The sequence below is a fragment of the Tarenaya hassleriana genome, unplaced genomic scaffold (assembly GCF_000463585.1).
Source record: "Tarenaya hassleriana unplaced genomic scaffold, ASM46358v1 Cleome37, whole genome shotgun sequence".
Classification (NCBI taxonomy): Eukaryota; Viridiplantae; Streptophyta; class Magnoliopsida; order Brassicales; family Cleomaceae; genus Tarenaya; species Tarenaya hassleriana.
The window spans coordinates 731,916-759,706 of NW_010966725.1; the positions used below are offsets into that span (position 1 = coordinate 731,916).

Genomic DNA, 27,791 nt, shown 5'->3' on the forward strand with positions numbered 1-27,791 from the left:
AAAAAAGAAGTCAGGCGAGTATGTCTTTTTAGCCATTAGACAATACCCTATTTGCAGAGAGAGAGAGAGAGAGAGAGAGAGAGAGAGAGAGAGAGAGGAAACAGCCATGTTTTGAGGAAGGAGACATGCACCATCTCAAGCTTACATGACTTCGCCACTTCCCTTTATTTTTTTCCTCTCCATTTTTACCAAATCCAAAGGGTCTCTCTCTCTCTCTCTCTGGTGTGTTGTTAGGGGATTGCGATTTGCTCTATTCATACTCTGATCTGTGAAAAGGAAAAAAAAAATCATTTTTTGATGATGACTGAGAGAAATCTGGGTGCTTTCTTCATCTTGATTCATATCCTCTCTTCTCTTGGATGAGTAGAGCTCAAACCAGTTTGGCCTTTTCTTTTCTGGGTTTTGCATGTCTGAAATGATTCAACTTGAACAAGGATCGATTTGCTCTGATTCTCTCTCTATGTTGGTTGAATTTCAGAAATCTAATCAGTGAAGCCAAGTTTGCTTCTTTTTCATTTTTCTCTGGGCAAAAATTCCCCTTTTCCCCAATTGCATGTGGTGCTTTTCTCTTGACCTTGTAGCAGTGTTAGTTCCATCTACTTGTGAATTCGTTTGGTTTTGATCTGATATGTTGCGTTGATTTACCGGTAAAGCTTGGATCTTTACTTGTGATATGGCATGTTAAGTTAATTTCCTCAAACCCCTCTTTGTGCCAAAACCCATGATCAATCTTTCTGTATGTATATATTGAACTTAGAATTTGGATCCAGGACTCAGATTTCTGCCATGGTTGCTCTTCTTTCTATCTCTTGTTTGTTTGATATGCGTTTAGATCATGTAATATATCTTCACTGGTTCAGTTTTGTTGGATTATAGGCGACTGATACAACATGGGAGCTGAGGACACATAATACCTTTCCTGCAATAGCTTATTGAAGTAGGGTTTTTCAGACAATGCAAGAGTTCCATAGGAGAGACTCACCTTACACGTCTTCTTTCACTGTCACTTGCCCTTCTTGGGGGAACTCTGTGTCAAGCAACTCAAATGTCCAAGGATCATCCATGACAGACAGTTTAAGCTTGACGATGGAAGTTATGTCCACTCATTTCCCCGAGATGAAGCAATCCGGGTTTCAGTTGCAGGACCAGGACTCTTCCTCAACTCAATCCACTGGACAATCATCTGCCGAAGTTGCGAGCTTTGGGGAACATAACCGTTATGGGCATAACGTCGTTGCCCACCTTTCAGGTCCACTTTACTCACACATGCCCATGATTCTATAGATCTGTAAGAGCTTGAATTGCTGTAAAGAGAGTGAAATCAACTTTGAAGCTATACGGTCTTGTGTCAAAACTATATTGCTATATGCAGGGTACGAGGAAAATGCGGGGAAACCTTCTGGAAGTTACTCAAAGTCCACCTCATCAATGGTGTCTCAAGATTCTGTGTTTCCTCCTGCTCAAGTTAGTCAATCATCTTGGACTTTCTAACTTCACAGTAGATTGGATTTTGAGAACTGAGAGTGCAAATACGATGATGGTTATCATCTGTTCTTTCAGGCTTCTTGGCCTCTTCACTGCTCCGAGCCACCACCACATTTCGGAGGTTTCATGGCTTCTGCATATGCATCACAACCTATGGTAACACACATTTCTTTGCTGTATCCCGCCAACGTCATAGATTTCATAAGCCGAGGAAGTTGGCCGAGATTGTATTTTGAGGAGAAAACTCGTTACATATCGTGCATTTTCTTTTCAAGACTGTACTTATCTATAGCTGTGTGGTTGTAGCATTCAAGTCGGTGTTTCACAATTCATATCTACGAGGTATAAATTATCGAAATCTATGCAGATGCCGCATCCCCAGATGATGGGTTTGATCCCTTCTAGAATGCCTCTGCCTCATAACCTTCCGGAGAACGAACCCATTTACGTTAACGCCAAACAGTACCATGCAATCCTTCGTCGTAGGCAGCATCGTGCAAAGCTTGAAGCTCAGAACAAGCTCATCAAGATCCGCAGAGTATGTCTTTTCTTTATTTTCTCTCATCCCATTGCTTCTGGAGATTTAACGAGCTCGTGAAAACGATAAGAAAATGCTAAAAAGTTTCATTTCTGCAACGACCTAGAGCCATTCAAGTTATAGACTATATGCTTTCGATATTTCAACATTCGGGTAACCTGTTGGCATTCTCTTATAAAACCCTTCTTTCCATGATCTTTTTTTGACAGCCGTACCTTCACGAGTCTCGCCATCTTCATGCGCTGAAGAGAGCAAGAGGCTCGGGAGGGCGATTCCTCAACGTGAAGAAGCTTCAAGAAACGAAGCCGCCTTCTCCCGCCGCCAACGTTCATCCGCACCATTTCTCCAAGAACCCTCCAGATCCTGGAATCCGCCCCTCGGGAATCTGCAGTGGGTCGGGCTCGATCACGTCTTGTACGGACATGAACTCGAAACACAACAACGACATGTTCCAACACCCTCAGTTCAGGTTCTCTGGGTACCCATGAACCCTTATGTCTCTGCTCTGTCCTGATGGGAGAGAGAGAGAGAGCGCTCAATCTCTGCTCCATAGAGGGTGTTGGCAATTTCATGACGGGAAGTCATCCTTGGCTGCTACTTTGTTTTTTTTGTATTATTGCTCTAAACATGTTCGCTTTCTACCTCCATGTCTGCTTTGCTTCTCTGCTTTCATGGAAGCTATATATATATATATATATATATATATATATATATATATATATATACACACACTAGCCTGATCATTATTGCTGGCAATGATAATGTCGTCTACATATACCAGCAATGCCAGAAATGTTGATCCTGTCTTCTTAACAAACAATGTATGATCCCCTTGTGACTGACGAAAACCAGCAGCAATCAATACAGATGAAAATTTCGAATACCACTGCCTAGAAGCTTGCTTTAATCCATAAAGACTCTTCTGCAATTTATATACAGCATTCTGTGGCAGAGTAGTACCTTCTGGAGAATTATAGCCTGGAGGTAATTGCATGTAGATGTCCTCTTCTAAGTCACCGTACATACACTATGGTGTGAGAAGGGGTTGGGATTGTTTTGGAACATTTGTGTACCCTGTTATGGTCTGGATTGATATGATTGAATGTACTTTTGTTGTCTGTGTTCTCTTATTTGGTTCAAGGAACAAACAAAGTGTGTGTTTTTGGATTTGATTATGTATTCTCTGTTATTTTTCTATTTTCCTAACCATAAGTTATATATCATTTCATCATTTCATGTATGTCTAATCTCTAGTGTTGGTCCAAGTCCAACCCAACTCCTAGTGTTTATATATATCTGTATAGTTGTATATGGGATTCGGTACTTAGTAGAGAACTTATAAAATATGTAAAAATATTATGATTTAAATTGATAAGATGTTAGGTTAGTACGGTGATCTCACTTAAATTATAAACTATTTTACAAGATAAGAAAAACTTTATTTTATATATTATTTCGTTTATTAGAAGAAATTAAGAAAATGTAAGATATTATTTAATAAATCTTTGATATAGTATGGTGCTCTAGATTTTTTATTGATTAAAAGTTTTATTAATTATTTTAGAAATGATGGTTGTGGTAATATCCTTTAATATTTTTTTTTGTTAACGTTAGAATTTCTATAAAAAAAAAATTGATTAGGAAATTTCTGTTGGCAATAATTTCCTGGCGAGACCCATGTGGGAAGTGGTAATTAATTAAAATGATTTAATGACATTGGCCTTATTCACATTAAATATCAAATTATGATGATTAATTATAGTTAATAAATAAATCTCGGGAAGTGGTGAATGAATATGATGTAACCGTTGATTAAAATATCGATAAAAAGGATAAAACTCCAGCAAAGCACATTTAACTTAATCGCCTACAATATCTCTTGCAATGCAAAGATAGCTTCTTTCAATTATCATGTTACCTATAAAATATACCTTCTTATTCTATGATAATATGAAAATAGTCCAGAAAATATATTTGTATACAAAAAATAATTCAATATATTTTTCCGTATAAAACATTTTTTTTTTCAAAACTAATTGTGTTTTTTTAAAAAGGATATTAGTAAATTATATATATATATATATATATATATATATGTGTGTGTGTGTGTAAATCGGTGAAAAGAAAGGACATTTATTCAAGTAAAAGAAAGGATCTTTACGTGAGAATTAATTAATCATAGTTTAGTAAATACTTATATATATTCAATATAAAAAGAGAGGTAGAGTTTATTCTTGACAATCAAATATATTAACTATATTGTATGTATAAATAATTAATCACTCATTTCAACGTTATAATGATCAATAGTTTTAATATTGTTGATTTCTATGATATTTCTCAATTCCAATAATTAATCCTGTGTAAGATAATTTTTCAATTATTTTTTTAAGAAATCGGAAACAATAAACGGAAAAAGGAAAATAAGAAAATACCACAACAATTAAAGAAATAAAAACTCAAGATAAATTAATTGAAATAAACAAAAACAAAACTATACAAGAGAAAAATAGTAGCGAGCACGGTCGTGACCGGACATGGAGGAGAAGGAGAGTCCCAAACCGGGGACGGCGAACGCCGCCGTCTCCACCGCTATGCGCCGCCGGATGGTCTCCAGTTCGGCGCCGGCGCCGGCGAACTCCTTCACTAAATTACGATAATACCCTCTGATCTCCTTCACCATCCTCACGTAGTGCAGCCTCACCCACTTCAGCCTCATCCTCCTCACCATCCTCTTCACTGAACACAGCCTGCCACGTGGCTTCCATCCGAGACGTATCGCCGGCGTCTTCCTCCGCCGGAGATGAATTTTCCGGCGGATCTGCGGCCACCAGCAGGGCACGGCGGAGTTGGTGGAGGCCATATGCATAAATGTGTGTGTTGTTTCTTATGAGAGAATTATGATAAGAGATCGAGATGTGCTTAGGGATGCTAAATGGACTATAACTTATTTATACATACATTTATAATATAAGTTTTTTTTTTTGGGGTTCAGTGTCCCTTCACGTGACATGTGACCTTCCTGTATAATATTCTTTCCGAATTGAAATTATATAATATTTTGGATCTGTTAGTATTTTTTTATTTTCAGTTTGATTTCCGGATGAATAAATATATTTGTATCGTATTTGAAATATCTGAATTTTCTAATGTGAAGAAGATTATGTTCCTTTTTATTATATGATTGATATGGTACCAAATTAGTTCCAAGTGGTTGGTTTTAGAATGGGTTAAGAAAGGTTATTAATTCTAGTTCGATTTATTCTAGGTTGTGTTGGGTTCACATAGAAAATATTGATAAAATTTTAAAATAAATTAAAATCTAATTATAATCCATTGATTTTGAGTAAAACAACTTTATAAATAGTTTTAATTCGATTAATTTTAGATTCTACCTTAGTTCAAATTATAAGTATCTATTAAAAAAATAAGATTTACCTAATTTAGAAGTGATTTAATTCGGAATTAACGGGGTTAAATTCGTTCTGATCTCCCTCTATATATTCATATATTGAAGGTTTGTATACATAAAAAATGAAATAAGTAACAATAAAGAAAATGGTTCGATTTTTTTATACGAATTAAAAAAAAAACAGAGAAAAATTATCTCCTTTTGTAATCAAAATGAGTTGCAGCTGACTAACCTGCTAACCTAGCGTTTGTCTTGATTACGGTAATCAACGTTTTGTATGTTATTGTCTATAATTAATTATAAAGTTTTTATAATTAATTAATTATAATTAAAAAAGAAAATAATGAGGAGGGAAATTCATTAATTAAGGGTAAAGTTAGTTAGGAAATGGGCAGCACATGATGTTTCTCTGTTCCCAATCTGTCAAGTTAATAGGAGTTCGAGGATTCATGCAGACCGTATGAACTTGTTTCTATGTCTTTCTTATTATTTTATATCGTCATTGCTGAATCATCAAATTCATATAAATACGTATATGTATACATACACTCACGCCACATTAATTACCTACCCTTTTGTATGTATGTTAGCAATATTATATATTAGCAATGATTGACTGAAGAGTCCCAATTGTGCATGACTAATCGAAATACATACATACATACATACATACATACATACATACATACATACATACATACATACATACATACATACATACATACATACATACATACATACATACATACATACATACATACATACATACATACATACATACATACATACATACATACATACATACATACATACATACATACATACATACATACATACATACATACATACATACATACATACATTTTGTGGTCCATGTGTAGTTAGATAATATTCTCTTATGTAAATTATACTAAAACGTGAAGATTTTATATAACAAATGATTTTTAGGTAATATATGCGAATATTGCAGTTTATTTTATCGTTTTTGTGTAAGATTATAATTACCATATAATGTCGCTAGGTTTTTTTTTCGACCTTACAAAACATCGAAATGACATCACCATATGACTGTCAAGAGTTGTCATTTGGCTAGAATAGGTCCACATTGGTTCGAACATGTTTCTAAATGTCTTGTCTTAAATATAACATAACTATATTATACCATATGAAATGATTTATAGAAAATGTCAAATATGGTCGATGGGCGCTGACCTCACCAAATCGAGTTTCCTTCGCCGGAATATCTGCATCAACGCCGATATCACATCCACCGTCGTCTCCGCCGCCGATGACGACGACGATGACCGGAACTCGCCGCAGAACCTCGTGTGGACGGCCAAAGCCTCTTCAACTCCGGAGACTCCTCCTCCTCCTCGCCGGAAAATCTCGTACTTGACGGCTTCGGAGCAGAGGCCGCAGATCCATTTTCCGACGTAGAGCCTCCGTACGTTCTCGATATAAGCCGTCGTATATTCTATCAGAAAAGCTTTGTGAACAATCGCAGTAGAGAGAGAGAGCGAGAGAAAGAGAAAGAAAGTGTGGGAAAATTTTCTGTTACTTTATTTCTCAACTGTATTCTCCTTTAAATACATGACCCGCATTATAACTTTGCAACAACCTGTTGAAAATACAACTAACACTCTAATATGCCCTCCTCAAGCTTAATTCTGGTGAAGAAATAAGCTTGACAGATGCAATCTTTGCACTAATGAATGAAACAGAGTTGTTGACAAAGACTTTGTCAATAAGTCTGCAAGTTGATTGTCAGAAGATACATGCATTGTCCGAATCAGCCCTTCCTTCAGCTTATCTCGAACCAGATGACAATCTAACTCTATGTGCTTCGTCCTCTCATGAAATGCAGAGTTAGAAGCCAGATAAATCGCAGACTTACTGTCACAAAAGAGATTCGCAGGTCGTATGAGTGGAATGTCCAGATCCTTAAGCAAATTGTCAAGCCAAATAACTTCACAAACTGTATTCGCTAAGGCCCTATATTCAGCCTCTGTACTGCTCCTTGAAACTGTTTGTTGTTTCTTTGATTTCCATGAAATCAGTGAATCACCCAAGAAAACACAATATCCTGTGATTGAACGTCGTGAATCCGGACATTGTGCCCAATCAGCATCTGAAAATGCATTTAATTGTAGAGCAGAAGTGGCTGAATAAAAGAGACCCTGCCCAGGATTATTCTTAAGAAATCGAAGAATCCGCTGAGCAGCCTTGTAATGATCCTCTGTAGGTTTCGAAAGATACTGACTTAGCTTATGAACTGCAAAGGTTATATCAGGCCTAGTGATTGTAAGATACAACAATCTTCCAATCAAAGCCCGATATGTAGAAGGATCACTGAGATAAATTCCTGAGTCAGACTTCAGATTGACATTCGCATCCATCGGAACTGAAACTGGTTTACAACCTGAGAAACCAGTATTTTCCAAGAGCTCAAGACAATACTTTCTCTGGCAAACAGATATTCCACCCTTGTTTCTAGCAATTTCCAATCCAAGAAAATATTTCAATGGTCCTAAATCTTTGATCTTGAAGTGTTCAGCAAGAAGAATCTTCAAATCAATTACAGCCTGATCATTATTGCTGGCAATGATAATGTCGTCTACATATACCAACAATGTCAGAAATGTTGATCCTGTCTTCTTAACAAACAATGTATGATCCCCTTGTGACTGACGAAAACCAGCAGCAATCAATACAGATGAAAATTTCGAATACCACTGCCTAGAAGCTTGCTTTAATCCATAAAGACTCTTCTGCAATTTACATACAGCATTCTGTGGCAGAGTAGTACCTTCTGGAGAATTATAGCCTGGAGGTAATTGCATGTAGATGTCCTCTTCTAAGTCACCGTGTAAGAAGGCATTAGTGACATCCATTTGGGAAAGACTCCAGTTCTGTGTTGCAGCCAGAGCAAGAATCAATTTCACAGTCACTAACTTTGCAACTGGCGAAAAAGTGTCTGTATAATCTACTCCCTCTTGTTGAGTGTATCCTTTAGCCACTAACCGAGCTTTATAACGCTCAACACTGCCATCAGCCTTTCTCTTTATCTTATAAACCCATTTACATCCCACTGGTTTCTTGTCATGAGGCAACTCAACAATGCTCCAAGTTCCATTCTCATGTAAAGCAGAGATCTCTGTATTCATAGCTTGCTGCCAATCAGAAGATTTGACAGCTTCTTTAAAAGTTCGAGGTTCAGTCTCTTGGTTCAGATTGAAAAGATAGTTTCTGTAATGACTGTTTAGGTGGTCATATGAAATAAAGTCTTGTAAAGGATAAGGTGTGGTTTTAGAGGTAAGGGAGTTTTCTGGTTCTTGAAAGTTTGAATGTTGGGTAAGATAACACTGATATTGTGAAAGATAAGGGGGAGGCTTAGCTGTTCGTCTTGGACGAGAGGGATTGGTGATAGGTATGTCTGAAAAAGAAGTGTTATCTGATGAGTCTAAATGAGTTTCATGAGAACTGAAAGAAGAAGAGCTATTAGTATGGTTATTTTGTGGAATTGGTATTGGTCTTTCTGAATGATCAGGAATAGGTAAAGGAATAATAGAATGGGGAAATAACTCTGAAACAGATTCGACATTTGAATCTGTTAAAGAGGTATGGGTATGGAAAGGAAAAGTGTCCTCATGAAACTCAACATTGCGGGAAATATAAATCTCGTTGGTTTGAAGGTCTAAGAGTTTATATCCCTTATAACCAGTCGGATATCCTATGAATACAGAAGATCTTGCTCTAGCCGAGAACTTATGCCTGTCACTAAGGTGAGTTGAACCATAACAAAGGCAACCAAATGATCGTAAATGAGCATAAGAAGGGGAATTACCATGAAGGATCTCGTATGGTGACCTGTTTTCCAACACAGGAGAAGGTATTCTATTGATCAAATACACTGCTGTCTTCACACAATCACTCCAGTAGATCATGGGAATATTTGATTGGAACATCAGTGCACGAGCCACATTTAGTATATGCTGGTGCTTCCTTTCTACCACCGAATTCTGCTGTGGACTGTATGGACAAGCATAATAATGAAATATCCCTTTCTTCGCACAAAGATCAGCGAAAACCAGCTCCTTAGCATTATCTGATCTAATAGCCTTGATTGTAGTCTGAAACTGATATATTCCTCCGCCAGACCGCAGCATTCGCATATCGCCATCTCGATCTCTGGTTTCGATTCGCTCGCCATTGTTGTTGTTGCAGGCATGATCTTTCCCCAGTAAGAAACAGACAAGTCAATAATCAATATCACGGAATCAAACATATAATCATATATATATATATATAAATAATATTTATATGTATATATATTAGTTATCTGTATATGTAGCAGAACAAAAAGGTTCATCCTTTCACCTACACACTCGCAAATACTTACATACATACATATATATATATATTGATAACGAAAACCTTATCTGCTATCTTTGGGACGCAGACACCAACCTTTGTATATATATACGAGTCTTTTTGCCCAAAAATTACATCTTTCCCAACCATAAAGAATCGAACACTTGAACTGCAGTGCCAAGGCACCACATGCACCAACCCATGTCTGGTCATATATATATATACACATATATATATATATATAGTGTATGTATAGGTGAAAGGAGGAACCTTTTGTCTGAGTTGTGCTTGATTCTTCACTCCTACAACTGCTGGAGTCTGCTTCTCCGGAGATATTATGTATGTATCTATTTATGTGTGTGTGTATATATATATAATTGTGTGTTGTTGTTATCGTTCTTTCTCCCACTCTGATACCTTCGCTTCACCGTGGAAGATTTCACAGAACAAAACCATTTCTGGAGAGTTTATGGAGAAGAAGATGAAAAAGAGAAGCAGATGAAACACAAGATGTTTTTTTTTTTACAGTGGTTTAGAGAGAGAGAGAGAGAGAGAGAGAGAGTTCTGGGAGACGACCAAAGCGAGAGCCAGACTGTGTATATATAATACGTGTAAAAAAAATCCCACATACACCTAAAACTATATAAATATATATATATATATGGACTTTAAGTTGATTTCTTTGTGACAATCATTGGATTGTCACGTGATATTCCACGTACATGGACCGATGTGGAGCCGCTGATTGGATACTTACCACTTGCCAGCTAAGCATTAGCGTGTCGGAAAAGGGCAAAGATGCGAACCTCTAATTTGAAATAAAAAATAAATAACACTTCGCATTTTTTTTTTCCATGTGAACAAAATTTAATCTAAAAATAATTGCGTATAATAACTGCATGGCGGTTAATAATATTGAAGAACTACAATGATTTTCTGTGGCCATTCAAATGTTTTTTTTTTGGAAATGACAAGTCATATGGAGATTCGGGATTTGCAAATGATCTTATTACTATTTTGATGAATCGTATAATATAAATTGGACCCAACCATAGTATATGAGATTTGACGATACCATTGTCATCATCCAAAAAAACGCATATCATATGCATTATAATCACGCACGTCAACACAAACACTTGGTTGACGCGACATAATGGCAATAATAGATAAGGATTAATGATTATATTAATGGTAATCATAGAGTCAAGTTGTGGCAAAATCAGGAAATATTCCTCCCCTTATTCGGTATATCCTTTTTATTAAATTGAATAATAGCATATTCCAATTGAAAAAGATTACAAAACAGTTTATTTATTTATATACATAAATACATGTATATTGAGAATGGGGACTTTAAATGATATTGTCATAGGCGACGATGGAATTGGTTTCGTTTGACTGATCAAAATGCGTGTCGGTCTAGAAGGTTCTTCAGAGAAACAAGAGATGGTTATTTCGGTTTGGTTCTTCAGAATTGAACCATACCGAATAAAAAAATATGGTATTTTTTCAATTCGAATAGTTTAAAATTTTTGAAAGGTATCAATTTAAAAAAATCGAATTTCTCGAAATCGAGCCGAATCGAATTTTAAAAAAACCCGAAAGATTGATTTTTTCCAAAAAAAATCGGAATTGAAACCGAATATAATATAACAACTGATTGATACTTATTTTTATAAAACCGAAAGAAACGAACCAAATCATTTCTCACCCGAATTCAAATTACCTTGTTTGTTATTTTTTTTTCTTTATTTACTTATCATATGATATTTGATAAGAAATTATGGTATATGTACAACCACAAAATTTATTAAGAAAAAAGAGTTTTTTTATTTATTTATTTTAAAAAAACTGATGCCTTCTTTTTTTTGTACAGTGTTTTTAGTCTCACAGCAAATTTAAAGAAAAAAAGCAGTTTAAACAGAAGCATGTTCCTCGGTCAGCTCTCGTATTAACTGTTCCATTTTCCGTCTGTAAACAGGCATGAAGTGATCGCTTATCATCCTCTGCGACAGCCTCACCTTACTGTACAATGATCTCCGTGTCTGAAATATCCCTACTTTACCCTCCTCCTCCTCCGTCGGGTCAGGGGCAGAACCCTCGTTTTCATCCTCCTCAGCTGCGGTGGCGGTGGCGGCGGCGGCTGCCTCGGGTCGGAACGTGACAATGTGCATGATTTTACCCGGCGGGAAGAATCTGCGAGCTTCTTTCATGTCGGTGGCATGGCTTTCCGACGGAGCTACGCCGGCTTCCGCAATGGCGGCTTCCTCTTCTTCTTTCATCTTCTTGGCCACCTCGGTCTCCTCCAACTCGGGTTCTGAAGCATCGTTGTACAGGTCATGCTCCAGTTGCTGCCACAGCTCGGCTTCCGTCATCCGCTCTTCTCGGGTGTTAATATCTGTCGGATCGTCGCCTTCATCGAGATCGATGGCTCCAAGTCGCTCGCCCGCTTCTTCTCGGTAACAAGAAAGGTCGGTTTCTATGGTGGATGTACTTGTGACGACTGCAGTCATGTCGGGGCTAAGAAGAGGATCAGAAGTCTCGGGTTGGTACGAGGACGACGGTGGTCCGATGGAATCTAAACGATTTTCGGAATTCGGGTTCAAATGAACAGCGGTTGCTCTGCGTCGGGGTCCCATACATGACCAAGAGGATAAGCTTAGAGTGGGTCGGGTCAGCATGCTCTGAGCTCTTCTCATCACAACCTGCATAAATTTATTGAAAAACAACTCTGAGTTACCAATCTGTTCCAGTTCAAGGAATGTCCCACATGTAATCTGTGATAGATGAACAGGGTCGGACATCTGAGATTTTCGGGGTATTCAGAACTGAATCCGAATGTTTCGGGTCTCACGAGGTATTATCCGATCTGAGATTTGTTTTGGTCGGATACCGACAATATCAAATCCGAGTTTATATATGAAATTTCAAAGTTTTTCAAAATAAATGTTATATATGCTGAGTTTAGACAGTTCGGTACCAAAATTTTTGAGTACGGAAATCCGAAATTTCAAGAGATTTATATATGAATCCAAAATCTAAGGGCAAAACGCTATTTTACTCTTTATTTGGGTACCCACGCTAATACTCGATATCAGACCTAATTATCCGTACCCGTACCCGAACCCAATTTCCGGGTATTCCTCACACTATAACCGACCTCATCTCATATAATGCTCAAATACCCAAATTTTGGATACCCGGACTAAACCGGGTATGGTCAGGTGCTCGAAATTCGGGTCTTTGCCCCCGGCCCTAATCCATGAGGCCTGTTTTTGGAGTAGTAGGTAAGTACCTGGGTGCCGCTAGAAACAGGGCGTAGGATGGCGCCGGCACCAGCAACTTTGGCTTTGGCAGTGGCGATGGAAGGAAGGCGCGAACCCAATGCCGTGGCTGAGCGGTACACAGTGCTTAGTATTCGGGTCCTTTCTATCTGATTCCTCAGGTCATTCAGCCATGCCGATGCTGTCACCTGATGAACAACAACCATTTGTGTCTCAGACCACATAAGTTCTTCCGAATTTCATGTTCCATTCCAAAAATCCAGAAAACCTCTCACCTCGGCACGCAAATCATCCACTGAAGCTGCCGAAAACGTTGGCACCAGATCAGCTCCGTTTATGACAGAGGTGATGAACTCGTTCCCTGATTCCGCCAACTCCCATGTCATGCAAGCAGCTGGATTGGATACATTGACAAAAGGGTAAGATTCAGATTTCGAGTAGATCGGAGAAATTTAGCTTCGAGCCAAAAACCTGGAGCAAATGTAACACAGATAGCTGTAGAGAGAGCTTTCTGCTCCCGCAATATGTATGTCAAGAGGGCAGCTGTGCCACCACCCAAAGAGTGTCCTACTATCTGTAAAAAAAGATTGCTGAATCAGTGAGATTCTTCTCAAGAAAACAAAAAATCATATGATGATGGTGATGGAAGCTAGGTGGGGCAGAGGGAAAATGGCGCAACCCTAATTTTATAGTCAGGGTATTGGTCAAGACCCTTGAGGAGACAAGGGGTAGCAAGCTTTGAGATCCACCGAGCAGCAGCCACCATTCCGCAATGTGCATACCCTAAAACCAAATTGCTGACCCCTCCCTCGTTTACAACGGTATGATGGAACGGTACAATCGCTCCTGTGGCCGCCGTCAATGTATCCTTGATGCTATGGGTTCCACGGATCAACAGAAGGAAACATTTGGTCCTGTGATCAATTAGAACTGTAAAGGCCGGCTTCAAAATCTGCAGGGCATAAAAAGAAACAAGCTTGCTCGGAAAATTCTGGATGAAAAAACCAATACTTTTTGAAACGGAAAAGTTAAGGTCTTTATCTCTTACCCCAGCCTTGGGCTCCTGAATAAGAACGTTTTCCACGGTAAAGCCGGTTTCCTCTAAAAACAATGGAAAAGGCTTCTTCGAGAAATGCCAACATAGAGTCAACAAGTGCAAAAGATATCTGAGTTCAGAGGCTACTTCTGCTCCTTTGAGCTCTATACTATCTTCACCACCAAAGACGCGATCCACATGTAATAGTCCCTGTATTGTTTTGTCGCATGAAAAAAAATGATTAATGAAATCGAGCAATGGCTGAATAACGAAAACTTCTGAATGAGATAAGAGCCTCCATGAACGGAAAATGAAACGCATTTTCCAACATCTGGTAGCCGGTCAATTCCACCAAACCCATATAAGGCAGTTGAAGAATGATACTTACACATGATCATGGTTTTGCTCCAAGGTGAATTTCAACCTTCGGAAAACACCAACAATGGTGGAACCCCAAAACCAGAACCCTACAATTCTACATCATATTTCTCTTTCTTGCCGCCATGGTAGAGCCATATTCAAAGCCTAGGACAACTAATATAAACTATTCTTCCAAAGATGTCTCTCCTTGACATGATCACAAAAAAATAATCCTTTGACCAGATTTATGTTGGTTAAATCAAAGACATCGTGGCAAGATTCGAGATGTGAAGAAAGATATTTTACCTGCCTCTTAATCAGGAAATTGATCCCGAAAGCAAGATCTCCAATAGGCCACTTCCCTAAAGTCTCGGAGTAAGTGAAACGAAGGGTCTCGGACAAAGTAGAGATCGTCTCCAACCAAGTTGCAGGAGCTTGGATTAGTCTATGCGAAACACGATCAATCCTCAACGAAGCATGACTAGAAGCAGCATCTGAATTCTCATCGTCGACATCAGATGCTCCCGCAAGCAATTTCCGGTTCAATGTATAATACAAAAGGGCAGCTGCCCCAGCTGCTGTAGCCATAGTTGCAGTTGCCATTACCAACCTATCCCTAACAGATCAAACAACACCATTTTGGTGCAAAAATCATGATTTGCTCGAATACATCCAAATGCTTTCTAATCATTCGCAGAACTAGGAAGATGAAAACGTGATCCAAAAAGAAAATTAATCAAAATCGTGGAGATCTATATTTACATTGGATGCTAATTCCAATCTCCAAAACTAGCTAAAAAAATGCCCGTGCGTCTTATGATTCCCCGTCTTTTGCCAGAATCTTCGAAACATTCAAAGCTGGAAACTTGGGTACCATTTTGTCGCAAAGATCATCCATTCCCAAATACCCAAAAGACAACAAAAAAATGACGCGCCAAATTAGCTCGCCGTCAATGGAATATACTCTGATCCTCCTGCAATTTCTCGGAAACCAAACAACCTCTACTCCTAAAAAAGTTACGGAATTTCGATCTATAACACCAAAAAAAAGCTGCTAACAACGCAACAAGTTATTCAGTTTGAATATTAAGATTAATCAATTACCCAGTAACAGAACCCATATATAGGAAAAATTATATAAAAAAACGAATCCGAGGAGAGAAAAAAACCCTAAATACCCAACAACGGATCGAAGATCACGAAGTTTTCAGCAATCGAACCTGGAGAAAGAAGAAATCTTTAAGAGCCGGATTTTTAGGGTTTTATAGTAACGAGCTTCTCCACGAAATCTCTGTCATCTGATGAAAGCAAGCAACGAAGAGAAAACACACCAATCTCCTGTTTATACTTCAAAGACTGCGCTACGTTTTAGTTCCAGGCAAACGCCGTGTAGTTTCGCGCCGCTGAGGTGGTGCTTACGTGGCGATTTATAATTGGATGACGCACTCTATCTAACCGACCCAAGTATATTTCTCATTTTCCCCTTTTTTGCATTATTTAAATTCGGTAAATGTGCACATCATGCCTTTCTACTTATTATATTATTTTTAACAAAATAAAAAACCTCGCACAAATACTAATATTTAAGATATATCAATTAGAGAACAATTTTTAATATAAAAATGAATTGATTTCATAAATTACTCTCAAATTTATGAATCGAATATTATTTGAAATATTTTAATATTTAAGATATCGTTTTAAAATATTTTAATATCTAAGATATCAATTTGATCAAATAAAAAATTTAGATATTTATTAGATATATTTAAAAAAGTCAAAATATTTACATGATTTTTTTTCTCTAAAATTTAATCTAATAGACCAAAGATTGCTGATATCCTCATTAATATCTTGATGGATTCTTGTCTTAATTTTCTTTAAATCAGTAAATTTAAGTTGGATTTTATTTGAATGTAATGAAAGAATACTGATTTTTGTGTTTTAGTTTAATATTCGTTAATAAAATATTTTTACCCCCAAAAAAACATGTATTTTTTTTTTTGCAACTTAAATATAATTGGTAAAGAGAGCCTTGATTGAGCTTCTGCCCTAAATCTATTCGATCGTACACGGGAAGAAGGAGAAACCTAGAAAGCAAAAATAGATATTTCGGTTCGAGGATTTTCTCCATCCAGTTGCGATCGGATCTGGGTGTAATTTCGGCGAACCCGATTCCGTCCTTCGATTTGGGCGAGAAAGTCTCCAACTTTATCACTCTCTTTGTTCATCCCTTCTGGTCAAAACCCTAATTCGGGGATTTTTTTTCTCCTGCGTTTATCTCTTTTTTTTTATCCGCTAGGATTCTATCTGTGTCTGCTTCTACCGTGATCGATCTTCGATCAGCCGATGCTTTATCTTGAACTGGAATCTGGGAAGGTTCTAGGTGAAATTTACCGGAAAGATTGAAAATTTTGTTGAAGTACGGAATTTGCAGAGCTTGTGGCGATGTCTTGGACAAGTCCTGAAGATATTTATCTTTCTACTTCACTCGCCAGTTATCTCGATAGTAATCTCTCTCTCTCTCTCTCTCTCTCTCTCTCTCTCTCTGATTTATATGTTATGCGCTTTGCGGAGATGTGCGTCGTGTGCTTGAGAGCTTGATGATTTATTATTGTTTCGTGTTTGTGTTCGGAGTTCTCATCGACTAGAATCCTGGTAACTTGTTTGTGTTGGCGTGCATTGGTCAATTGGAAGGAGGAGGAGGGTCCTCTTTCTACGACTTTGTTTCCCCGAGTGTTATGTTTCTCGAATTTGAATGCTCTTCAGGACTCAATCTCATCATGACGTGAGGTCATATATGTTGGGATTGAGTGCTTTGAGTTCGATTGGGTGTTTTGCTGTCTCCTGTTTGATCAATTGCCCATGAGTGTTCTAGTTGCATCCGTTGATTTCATTTTGTTTCAGCTAAAAAACGCGATTCTTGAGATTTTTCAAGATCTCTCTTACTGTTGGGATGGAAAAGCATTAGATACCTTGTTGAGTATACATAATTACGTATGCTGTATATTACGTTCAACTGGAATGTCCTCTCCTCTCAGACTCTAGGCTTGCTCAGCTACATATGATCAGGCAGCTGTTGCGCATGTAGAGGGAAAAGGCTTACAAATGGTTTTAGGGTGAGAGCCTGAGAGGAAATTTGGAAAGAACCAGAATATCGATGGACAGATAGACATTGCGGAGTTTTGCTTTAATAGTTGCGATTTAGATCAGCTGGAACCCTTGCTGCCAGATCTTTTTGTCTACTGGAAAATGTTCAACTGTTTTGCCCCGCATGTGGAAATCTCTGCTTCATATTTTTCCTTTTGGGAACTTGGCCTCTGTTTCGTTTAGATTACACTATCTTGCATTGCATCCGTTGTTGATTATGTTGTTTATGATGCAGGAAAGCTTCTTGTGCTGCTTAGAGATGGCAAAAAGTTAATGGGAACTCTCCGTTCCTTTGATCAATTCGGTACTACCCTTATTTTACATTACAAAGATACATCATGCTTTTGTACATGGAGTTTTTTTTTTTCCATCAGAGATAAAACCATTACCTTGTCCTTGTGCACAGCCAATGCGGTTCTTGAAGGTGCGTGCGAGAGAGTAATTGTGGGTAATGATTACTGCGACATTCCTCTAGGCCTCTATGTGATCCGTGGAGAGAATGTTGTTTTAATCGGCGAGCTGGTAAGTCTCTTATTGTATGCGATGCCTCATCAACAAAACACTTCCTTTTCTCCTCATCTAATCCGTCTGATCATTTTCCAGGACACGGAGAGAGAAGAGCTTCCACCACATATGCGTCTGGTCAGTGAGCCTGAAATTAGGAGGGTAAGCATTATGTGTCATGAACTTGTCAATACTCTGACTAGCAAATATTGCCGGGAGAGATGAACATGTGGCACGCTCGTGATGATGATCTGATACGGGGATTTTGTGAATTTTGTGCTTGTGTAGGCGCAAAAGGCGGAGAGGGAAGCGAGTGAGCTGAAAGGGACAATGAGGAAGAGAATGGAGTTTCTTGATTTCGACTAACGGGTTTGCCCTGCATTCTCTTCTCTTCACTCAGTGTCAGTTTGGTTCTCAAGTTTTATGGTGAACCAGTGGTTATGCTATGTTGTTGATGATCCCATCTTCTAGGTTGTGTACCATTTGCCTTTTTTTTTGGGGTGTAATTTCAATTTTATTCCCAAAGTTGGGGAAAAGACTAGAGATGGAACTTACCTCATTCTAAACATGGGATCATAATTTAAATTGTCCCCCCCCCCAACCCAAGAGAAATTAAGCAGTTGTGTTGTGAAAAAACCCACTCGCATACACACAATATACGCTTACAGTGCAGGATGAGGAGAAACAGCTCTGTCTTCTTCTTCTTCTTCTTCCTTTCTTGGCGACAGAATCTTTCGCCGGTGTATGGAGAACTCCGGCGAGTTTTCCGGTGAACGTATCCTATTCTTAGGGCATTTGCCTAAGTTGACATTTAGTTGTTTAAAGGCAACTAGATATCCCATAATATATCGAAGTTGAAAAAAAAAACGTAGTAGATCTCCTCATGTTATAACCTCTGCATTGTACAACCCCACAATGAGAATGTGGTCGGTCCACATAATGTTTCAATTTTCAAATTTAATTGATATTTGTGAATTAAATAAGAGAATGGGTTTTTATGGGTCAAGTGTATTTTTGTTGAATATACGTTTGAAACATATAAGAACCGGTCTAAATCTGAAAATTCATATAAAATGAGGTGGTATCTCTCAAATTTTTTCTTCATATATATATAAAAAAAGGACGTGTGTTTACGACGTTATATTATATCTACGTTATGAAATGTTTTTGTTGTTGACTCGGGCCTAAAACTAAATTATTATTGTGACACGGATAACATCAAGTCGAATTATCCCAACAAAAAGATAATGGTTTTCCACGTGGCGTTTGATCCTCTTCGGAAGTACTGTCACGAGAGCAAAGAGTCACAGCTCCGTGGCTTTAGTATCTCTCTGTCCTATAAATTGTTCACTTAAGCAGGTCTCTCTTCTTCTGAGAGCTTTTTCTCTTTCTTCTCTTATTTTTTTTTTTCTACTTTTTTTTTTGCATTGTCTTCTTCTGTTTCCATTGAACCCTACCTAGCAAGGGGGGAAAAAATCTGATTTTCTCGGCAAACAAACAGCTCCAGTGGGAAAATGCAGAATCCGAGGCTCAAGCAGCAACAGCAACAAGCTTTGATGCAGCAGCACTCTCTCTACCATCCTAGTGTCATCGCTGCGCCTCAGGTTTTCGATTCGACGCCTTTCTCTTTGGTTTGTGGACGAGGTTTCCAAGGATAATTTCTATGATGATTTTGGTCGTTGTTCATCAACTCGGAGCTAGGGCTCGGTTTCAAATTTCGAGTTCATAAGGGCTTTTTATACCTTTTCTTTTTCCATTTCTTCTTCACGGACGAGAAATTGTTTGATGCACTCGCGCTAGGGTTTCGAATTCCCTCCGATGGTTTTTCTTCGTCCGTTTATCTGCTGATATCTTCATGTTTCCTATCTTCCCTTTCAATTTTGTTTCTGCTCCCTTGTTTTGCAGTTAGAGCCTGTCCCAAGTGGAAATCTGCCTCCCGGTTTTGATCCCAGTACCTGTCGCAGCATGTAAGTGTTTGACTTTTGTGTTCCTATTTGTTATCTTCGAACCAGCATTCTACTTTACATGTGGGTTTCTATGATTCGTAGTTTCTCGTTTTCAATATTTTTATGCCAGTGTAATCGAAAGAAATGCAGAAGTTCAAGTTTCTTTCCCGTAAATCATTTCGGTATTGCAGATATGTCGGCAATATCCATACACAGGTCTCAGAGATACTTCTTCAAGAGATTTTTGCAAGTACTGGACCTGTTGAAAGCAGTAAACTCATCAGAAAGGATAAGGTCTGGCTTGCTACTTCTTTTTTCGGGTCTGGTCACAAATGCAGCATTCTACTGTTGTTTTTCAAAATGGTCACAGCACTTTACTACTTTATTGATGGTGAATTTTATTTGGATTGACCTGATTCACTGTTCTTGTATCCGCTTCTCTGGTTAATCCGATTTTCGAAAGTTAACTAGAGATTAACAATTTGACACACTTTCTGCTGCATGCATGTATCTGTCTTCACAGTCTTCATATGGTTTTATCCACTACTTTGATCGAAGGTCTGCTGCTCTGGCTATACTGTCTCTTAACGGAAGGCATTTGTAAGTAAACATATTGATAATTCTCTTTTAATTTTTTATCCGTTGATATCCGCCCTTAGATCATGACATGTTTTTTTTTACAGATTTGGACAGCCTATCAAAGTTAATTGGGCATATGCCACGGGGCAGAGGGAAGACACATCAAGTAAGTTCTAATTATGTGGTATTGTGTTATGTTTTCAAATTGTTGATTTTGGTTGGCCATTTTCGAAGAGCATGAATATTGGATGGTTTTGTTGTCGCGGGATGCAGGTCACTTCAACATTTTTGTGGGGGATCTCAGCCCAGAGGTTACAGACGCAACACTGTTTGCTTGCTTTTCTGTTTATTCCAGTTGCTCGTAAGTCCTTGTGCTTTTTTAATTTCTTTTAATGAATATCTTGTCCATTCTTATTGATGTATCAAATTGTATGGATTGCAAGATTAGCCCTTTGGAGCGTGCCACCAGACTCTTAGTGGTGGGCTGATCTAATATCTTTATTTCTCTGTCAGGGATGCAAGAGTCATGTGGGATCAGAAAACTGGGCGCTCTAGAGGTTTTGGTTTTGTTTCCTTTCGCAATCAACAGGTATTATATAATTTATATATTATTTTTTTCAACTCTGAGATGTCTAGCTATGTCATTCCAGAATGTTTGATAAAGGCTTTGCTTTGACTTGAAATGTTAATTTTGTTGCAGGATGCTCAGTGTGCAATAAATGACATGAACGGTAAGGATCATATAGTGTTCGGGATTTGATGGCCTTAAGGTTTTCATCTGTGAATTTTAGTTTTCCCATGTTGATGTTCTTGAGATGTGCACACAACTGTATTATAATGGGACTGAAGTCAAATTTTTGTTGTTTGCCAGTCTATGACTGTCAAATTTTCAGAACTTCTGTGCTAACGAGGCTCTGCTTCTAGAATCGAGTTCTTATATTTCTTCCTGGCACACTAATCTTAATCGGTACTGTGATCTTCATTCTTCCCTTATCTCAGGTAAATGGTTGGGTAGCAAACAGATCAGATGCAACTGGGCGACAAAAGGTGCTACATCCGGTGAGGATAAGCAGAGCTCTGATGGAAAGAGCATTGTGGAACTTACAAATGGCTCTTCAGGTTTGTCTTTTGTGGGTTCCTTGCGTTGTGCAATTTCTGAATTTTCTTTGCATTTTCTTCATAAGAAATTGTGAGGATTACCTTGATTAAAACTGTTAGCACTTGTTTGTAACGCCTGTGCTAGGCTTTACTAGCTGATGGTGATAAGAAGGAACTTAACTCATACATTTATTTGATCATTGATTGTGTAGAGGATGGTAAAGAGATAGCTAATGAGGATGCTCCTGAAAACAATCCTCAATACACCACTGTTTATGTGGGAAACCTTGCCCCTGAGGTAAGATTTCGGCTTTATGTAGGTATTAGTTTTCGTAGCTCTTTTGACACATCTCTTGGAAGTTCTTTATGAATCTCTGCATCAACTGTAGACAGTACCTTGTTACATTTGTATCTTTTTGCAGGTTACTCAGCTTGATCTACACCGTCACTTCCATGCCCTTGGTGCTGGAGTTATTGAAGAGGTCCGTGTCCAACGAGACAAAGGCTTTGGTTTTGTGAGATATAACTCTCATGCCGAGGCTGCTCTTGCTATTCAAATGGGCAACTCTCAGCCTTACCTCTTCAACAGACAGATAAAGGTACACTACACTAGTTTCCTTCTCATGATTTCTTATTTTGGTATTCTGAACACTTCAAGAGTTTCAGGAACAAATACAACGCCAACAAACAAAGTTTCTTTTTTTAGAAACTGTGGAACTTTGTGTTTTCCAATTTGGTACTTACTCGTGAATTTATATCTACTACTACTGTTGTAGTGCTCATGGGGTAACAAACCAACCCCACCAGGAACGACGTCAAACCCGCTACCCCCACCAGCCCCAGCACATGTGCCCGGCCTTTCAGCAGCTGACCTCTTAGCCTACGAGCGGCAACTGGCAATGGCCAAGATGGCGGGTGTGAACCCCTTGATGCTTCCTCAGGGACAACTCCATCTCAAGCAGTCAGCTCCTCTCGGTGGGGTTGGGGCTGCTTCCATGTATGACGCTGCCGCCCAGCAGCTCATGTACTACCGGTAATAATCCTCCATCATCTATACCTCTTTCATTCCTTTTTATCTTCGCGTTTTAGACCTTGCTCGGGGTCAGTTCTATATATGTCCAGTCCAGGGATCTCTCTATTGTCTACAGATACGTACGTATCAATATATATTGTTATCTGCTGCTGCTGTTGTTGTAGCTGTTGTTATTGTTGTAGTAGTAGTAGTTATGTATCCTAACTGTGGTTTCGGGTTTTGTAAAAGAAGTGATAACATTCAATAAAAAAAAAGGATTTGCAAGTCTCTGTTATACATGCTTTGACATGAACAGGACAAGGGAAAAAAACACAACAATGGATGGGAAATCAGTCTGTTTCTAACCGTGCAATGTACTTGTCATAGAATATTCCAGCTTTCTCCAGGTCTCCTAGTTCAGTGTAGCAGTCAGCAATGGCTCCGTACGCTTCTGTGTTCCCAGAATCTTCCCCTTCTCTCTCCGAGATCGCCAGAACAGTTGAGTGGTACTGTATGGCTTCCCGATAGTTCCCTTGCCGTTGCAACGAGGCGCCTAACCCTCTCGCCGCCTTCTTCTCCTCGATCGGGTCTTCGAGATTCCGGGCAAGCTCCAAAGCCGTCTTGAACTCGGTAAACGCCTTCTCAGGCTCTTGATTCCGGAGAAAGTTCTTCCCTTTCTTCAACTTGGTAATCAACTCTTGCTTCCTCGGATCCACAATGACTTCGCTCTCGGGGATTCTGGCTCCAACCGTCGGGGCGTAACTCAAGGCAGGTGCGTAAGACTCGATCTTGGCTTGCCTCCTAAGAGCTGTGTTGATCTGACGTAGTTGTTCGTTCAACTTCTGCAACTCTCCCCTCCTTTGCCGGGCGAGTAGCCCTAATCCGTGAACCGAAAAATGTTAACGAACCTCGAACCGAGTCAGACCCCAGAGGGTGAAGATAGGTATTTCGGTAAAAGCAGCAAGTCGATACCTCCGACGGTGGCTCCTACAAGGGCAACGAGTAATAGCAATGGCATGTTGAAGAAGGAGGTTTGTTGGGGTTCGCATGTTTCAGCCAATGCTTCAAGAGGTGTTCCCATCATAAGGGCGTTGGTTATCAAAGCCACCCGACTTACCTGCCATTACTTCTCATCAGACACACTTAATAACGAAAACCCATGAGACTTTTAATTTAGATCCAAACGATAGAATTTTTTTTTTTTTTTTTTTTTTTTTGCTAAAGATGATAACCAATATCCAGGATACCTCAAAAACTGACGACTTGTCCGAAAACTTGGTATGAGATTTTAGTTCAGATCCAAACTACAGACTGTTTATGGCTTTTCGCTAAAGATGGTAGCTAATATCCCTGATCTCACGAGCATACCTTGAAAGCCGAAAACTTGTCTGAAAATTCCGTACTAGCGGTTGGATTTTGGAAGATCTCCCGGATTTCTTTAGATTTCTCTTGCTCCTCGAGCCTTGCAGACACATGTTTAGTCCAAGGCATAAGACGGCGTGATCTGGGTTTTGTGACTGGCGAGTTCCGAAATGAAGGAATGATAGACCCGTTCTTCTCGGGTAGAAGCATCAGCATTGGTGAATTTCCTGGTACACAAATTGCATATGTTTCACAAGTTAACGAAGAAATTAACATCTTTTTCGAAACATTTCCTAAAGCTCTGCACTTGACCTTGGTCCCGGCCATATGTAGCAAGTATACAAACATCAAACTAAGAACATGTATGTTAACCATGTTTGTATCTCTCCAGCCATCTCCTAAGGCTTGGAAGGTTTCAAATCTAAACTTATACGCAGCTCAGAAGTTAGCCACTCAGACCTAAGATCCGGGGTCTTCCTTAGGTATCAAGAACAATTATCAGATGAGATTTTGCAACAAAAACCACAGAGACAACATCAGAAATCACACCTAGAAATCTCTACATTTGTTTGTTCTTCTAAAAGGACTGAACTTTACCCCACTAACCATGCTCTTCAGACACGAAGATCTTCAAGCTACTGGTCTCTAGCTAGATACACCCAATTGCCATGGAAATAAAAGATACAGCTTATATGAGCTCCCTGTTTCAAGCTATGTTTGCAGTACAAAAAAAAAAGGTGGAATTCTTGAAGAGGAAGATAATGTGAACTTTGTGGTTCATCATGGAAACCAAATCTAAGTTTTTTATAAATCTTTTCTCGGCTCTCTTTTTCCCCTTCAATTGCACACCCGGGCCACCCAGATGTTTACTGCCCAGAACGTTTCTTGCGTTTTCTCGGCAACCAAACACAAACCCACATGCTTAAATCTAACGTTCCCGAAGGAACTGATGAGAATCTCGTTAAAGCCCCAAGATTTTGGAACCTCATTTATCAAACAAAGATTTAGCTACTCTGAATGGGAATCTGACCCTGCAAAGCATACAGTAGACTAACCTGGACCATGGGATTTTCTAGATACTTGATCGGACGGCGGAGACCGTCCGGAGCACGGTCGGTGGAAGAAGGAGGCGCAGCGGATTAGCGCCGCCATTTTCAAGCTCTCTGAGGATAAAACCACCGTTCCTGTTTGCGCTATCGCCGGGTTGTTTTATACTGTCAAATTATCCGAATTAATTACACCATTAGCCGAGATGTTCTTTTTAATTGCCCTCCTATTTTGTCTTAATTACGGTAATACCCTTTTTAATGCGTCAAAGACCTTTCAAACGGTACGTTTTGTTCAGTCCCTTCTCGTGCCCGCTCGCGAGACTGTCCGAGTGCTCTCTCTCTTGCCGGCGGAGTCTTCCTCTCGGGGAAGGGTTTTAGGGTTTTAGGGTCAACCGAGCGAAAACCCTAATCAAAGTTCAAGCTTTTCCGCGCTTCTGATTCTTGAAAGGTTTTCGCTTGAAGTTGAAATCTTGGATCTTTTATTTTTCAAGTTTCAGTAGTATTTTGGGATTAGTTTCCGTCGGTGAAGGCGATTGACATGGATATGGATACTTCCCCTGGATACTTCGACCCCGAAGACCTCAGCGTCAGAGAACAATTCCGCCGTTATCGGTAAGAAATTCGCATACCCATTTTGCTATTTTAGTCACTATATCTCGATTTTGTGGGCATACGATGTGTAGAGGCTTGTCTGTCAGCAAAATGTTGGGTTTTTGTTGTGTGATTTTTCTGGGATTCGAGTGTTGACTGTAACCGCAGTTTGGTTTGCTGGTGCAGTGTATTTTCATTGGTGAACTGCATTTGAATTAGGATTTGAGGTTTTAGGTCGTGAAATCTTGCATGTGGGGTTAATTGTGTAACTGAATTTTCCCGTGGTATGTTTTGGGAACTCTATATCGAGATGACGAGATTTGCATAAGGACACCAGTCTGTACAACTTCTGTTCTATCTTTTGTCTCACGCATAACTGGCCATAGTTTCCATCCGCATCACTGTATATGTTTACCTACTCGTTTGTGTGCTTGAGGTGCAACATTTGATGCCCATGTATGTCTAATAATGCGTTACGTGCAGGAAAAGACACTCTACATCACCACAACAGGAAGGCATGAATCCAAATGTCAGTGAGAGCAGATTATTGTATGATGGGCATAACATTCATAGTCCAACTAATACAGCTTTGCTTCTTGAAAACATCAAAGAGGAGGCCGACAGCTTTGACACTGACCATTATGAAGGAACGCATGCAAAACTGTTCTCTACTTCCAGAATAAACTCGGTGGCCGAAAGTTCTGGAATTATGGATGCTGATGATGAAGCTTTGTTCCGTCGAGTAGAAAGCCACTCATTGAACACTTGCAAGATCGAGAATGATGAGTTGGCAGAGAGTGGAGACACAACTTTTGCTCTATTTGCTTCCCTATTTGATTCTGCTCTTCAAGGTTTGTGTAATTTGTGATCGTCTGATAAAAATTGACTGTGGAAACAAGTATTTGTGAATGCAAGTGTAATGTGGTTTCCAATATTTAAAATTTCAAACTAATCAATGATCTTGCAGCTAGGCTGTTTTGATGTATATTGATATCGTAATTTCATGTTAGTAGGTTTTCCTTATAATTATTTGCTAGAATACGCTCTACAAAAACTGGTTATCCTTTGAAACAATTATGATCTCTTGGTTCTGCAGGATTGATTCCCATCCCTGACCTAATTTTGCGACTTGAGAAATCATGCAGACATGTTTCACAATCAATTAGGTATGTCCTCAGGCGCTGAATGCAGTTAAAGCCATTAAAATTCTTCAACTCTAAGCTCTTTTGCTCGTTTTTTTCTTGTCTTCTTATCCTCTCTAGGTATGGTTCCAACATAAGACACCGGGTTGTAGAGGATAAGCTTATGAGACAAAAGGCGCAGTTTTTGCTTGATGAGGCGGCCTCCTGGTCCCTTTTGTGGAGTCTTTATGGAAAAGGTCAGATCCATTTCCTTGTTGTCTGGCTGTTTTGTTGAGGGGGAGGATTGTGTTAATTTTGATAAGTGCTATCTGATAGAGCATTGCCTTGCGGGCAATATTTTCATGCAATCAAGCGTGAGATTGTCTAGGTTAATCCAGTTAATAATTTTAAATATCGTACCGGGGTTGATTTGTGAAATCTATGGTGTTATTGAGGATATATCTTCCATCTTGCAGCTACAGAAGAAGTTCCTGCGACATTCATCATGGTGATACTGTCTTTCTTATGTCTTTTGTATGAAACAATTATTTTAGGTTTAATGCATCTTGTTAATATAATTATTTGATTCTGTTACTTTGGGCAGTCTCCAACAACATCTCATTTGGAGGCTTGTCAATTTGTTGTAAATGACCATACAGCACAGTTGTGCCTTCGGATAGTTCAGTGGCTTGAAGAATTGGCCTCAAAAGCACTTGACTTGGAAAGGAAGGTGGATGGTCTTTCCAATCCTTGTTCCCCTTTTGGAACCTCATTTATCAAACAAAGATTTAGCTACTCTGAATGGGAATCTGACCCTGCAAAGCATACAGTAGACTAACCTGGACCATGGGATTTTCTAGATACTTGATCGGACGGCGGAGAGCGTCCGG

General features: G+C 39.1%; 7 protein-coding genes across 11 annotated transcripts in view; 4 read left to right on the top strand and 3 right to left on the bottom strand.

The window, feature by feature from the left end:
* LOC104822660 (nuclear transcription factor Y subunit A-6-like) lies at window positions 1-2,736 on the top strand. Of its 4 annotated transcripts, none has more exons than XM_010553941.2 (6): window positions 1-18; window positions 877-1,249; window positions 1,373-1,464; window positions 1,561-1,641; window positions 1,853-2,023; window positions 2,233-2,511. In XM_010553941.2, exons 2-6 carry the CDS (start codon window positions 955-957, stop codon window positions 2,509-2,511), a joined length of 918 nt encoding a protein of 305 aa, XP_010552243.1. In that variant the 5' UTR covers window positions 1-18; window positions 877-954. The 4 variants fall into 4 exon arrangements, with proteins under 4 accessions (XP_010552243.1, XP_010552241.1, XP_010552240.1 ...); XM_010553939.2 differs by lacking the exon at window positions 1-18 and adding an exon at window positions 33-222; XM_010553938.2 differs by lacking the exon at window positions 1-18 and adding an exon at window positions 34-201 and having other exon boundaries at window positions 2,233-2,736.
* A 1,721-nt stretch (window positions 2,737-4,457) lies between these two features.
* On the bottom strand, window positions 4,458-5,288 carry LOC104822658. Its single transcript, XM_010553937.2, has one exon. It carries the CDS (start codon window positions 4,890-4,892, stop codon window positions 4,518-4,520), a length of 375 nt encoding a protein of 124 aa, XP_010552239.1. The 5' UTR covers window positions 4,893-5,288; the 3' UTR covers window positions 4,458-4,517.
* A 6,435-nt stretch (window positions 5,289-11,723) lies between these two features.
* On the bottom strand, window positions 11,724-15,655 carry LOC104822661. The gene is made up of 8 exons (XM_010553943.2): window positions 15,252-15,655; window positions 14,796-15,105; window positions 14,142-14,339; window positions 13,773-14,045; window positions 13,565-13,667; window positions 13,369-13,487; window positions 13,105-13,281; window positions 11,724-12,514 (listed from the first exon to the last, which is right to left on the bottom strand). Coding segments are annotated over exons 1-8 (1,971 nt in total). The 5' UTR covers window positions 15,254-15,655; the 3' UTR covers window positions 11,724-11,725.
* An 870-nt stretch (window positions 15,656-16,525) lies between these two features.
* On the top strand, window positions 16,526-18,744 carry LOC104822662 (sm-like protein LSM1B). The gene is made up of 5 exons (XM_010553946.2): window positions 16,526-16,998; window positions 17,875-17,943; window positions 18,046-18,161; window positions 18,243-18,305; window positions 18,432-18,744. The coding sequence occupies exons 1-5, from the start codon at window positions 16,938-16,940 to the stop codon at window positions 18,507-18,509; spliced, it is 387 nt and encodes a 128-aa protein (XP_010552248.1). The 5' UTR covers window positions 16,526-16,937; the 3' UTR covers window positions 18,510-18,744.
* A 781-nt stretch (window positions 18,745-19,525) lies between these two features.
* On the top strand, window positions 19,526-23,063 carry LOC104822666 (oligouridylate-binding protein 1C-like). Its single transcript, XM_010553953.2, has 12 exons — window positions 19,526-19,747; window positions 20,049-20,110; window positions 20,281-20,383; window positions 20,613-20,689; window positions 20,773-20,834; window positions 20,942-21,029; window positions 21,182-21,257; window positions 21,369-21,399; window positions 21,668-21,787; window positions 21,979-22,064; window positions 22,189-22,365; window positions 22,543-23,063. The coding sequence occupies exons 1-12, from the start codon at window positions 19,658-19,660 to the stop codon at window positions 22,801-22,803; spliced, it is 1,233 nt and encodes a 410-aa protein (XP_010552255.1). The 5' UTR covers window positions 19,526-19,657; the 3' UTR covers window positions 22,804-23,063.
* On the bottom strand, window positions 23,034-27,785 carry LOC104822665 (protein FLUORESCENT IN BLUE LIGHT, chloroplastic). Of its 2 annotated transcripts, none has more exons than XM_010553952.1 (4): window positions 27,741-27,785; window positions 24,147-24,367; window positions 23,751-23,895; window positions 23,034-23,655 (listed from the first exon to the last, which is right to left on the bottom strand). In XM_010553952.1, exons 2-4 carry the CDS (start codon window positions 24,354-24,356, stop codon window positions 23,129-23,131), a joined length of 882 nt encoding a protein of 293 aa, XP_010552254.1. In that variant the 5' UTR covers window positions 24,357-24,367; window positions 27,741-27,785; the 3' UTR covers window positions 23,034-23,128. The 2 variants fall into 2 exon arrangements, with proteins under 2 accessions (XP_010552254.1, XP_010552253.1); XM_010553951.2 differs by lacking the exon at window positions 27,741-27,785 and adding an exon at window positions 25,196-25,331.
* Window positions 25,470-27,791, top strand: part of LOC104822664 (nuclear pore complex protein NUP107) — a 9,458-nt gene continuing 7,136 nt past the window's right edge. Inside the window, exons 1-6 of the mRNA XM_010553949.2 lie at window positions 25,470-25,801; window positions 26,264-26,631; window positions 26,877-26,946; window positions 27,043-27,158; window positions 27,378-27,409; window positions 27,506-27,631. Of these exons, the coding sequence (XP_010552251.1) occupies window positions 25,728-25,801; window positions 26,264-26,631; window positions 26,877-26,946; window positions 27,043-27,158; window positions 27,378-27,409; window positions 27,506-27,631 (786 nt within the window). The 5' untranslated portion in view covers window positions 25,470-25,727. The remainder of the gene's footprint in view (window positions 25,802-26,263; window positions 26,632-26,876; window positions 26,947-27,042; window positions 27,159-27,377; window positions 27,410-27,505; window positions 27,632-27,791) is intronic.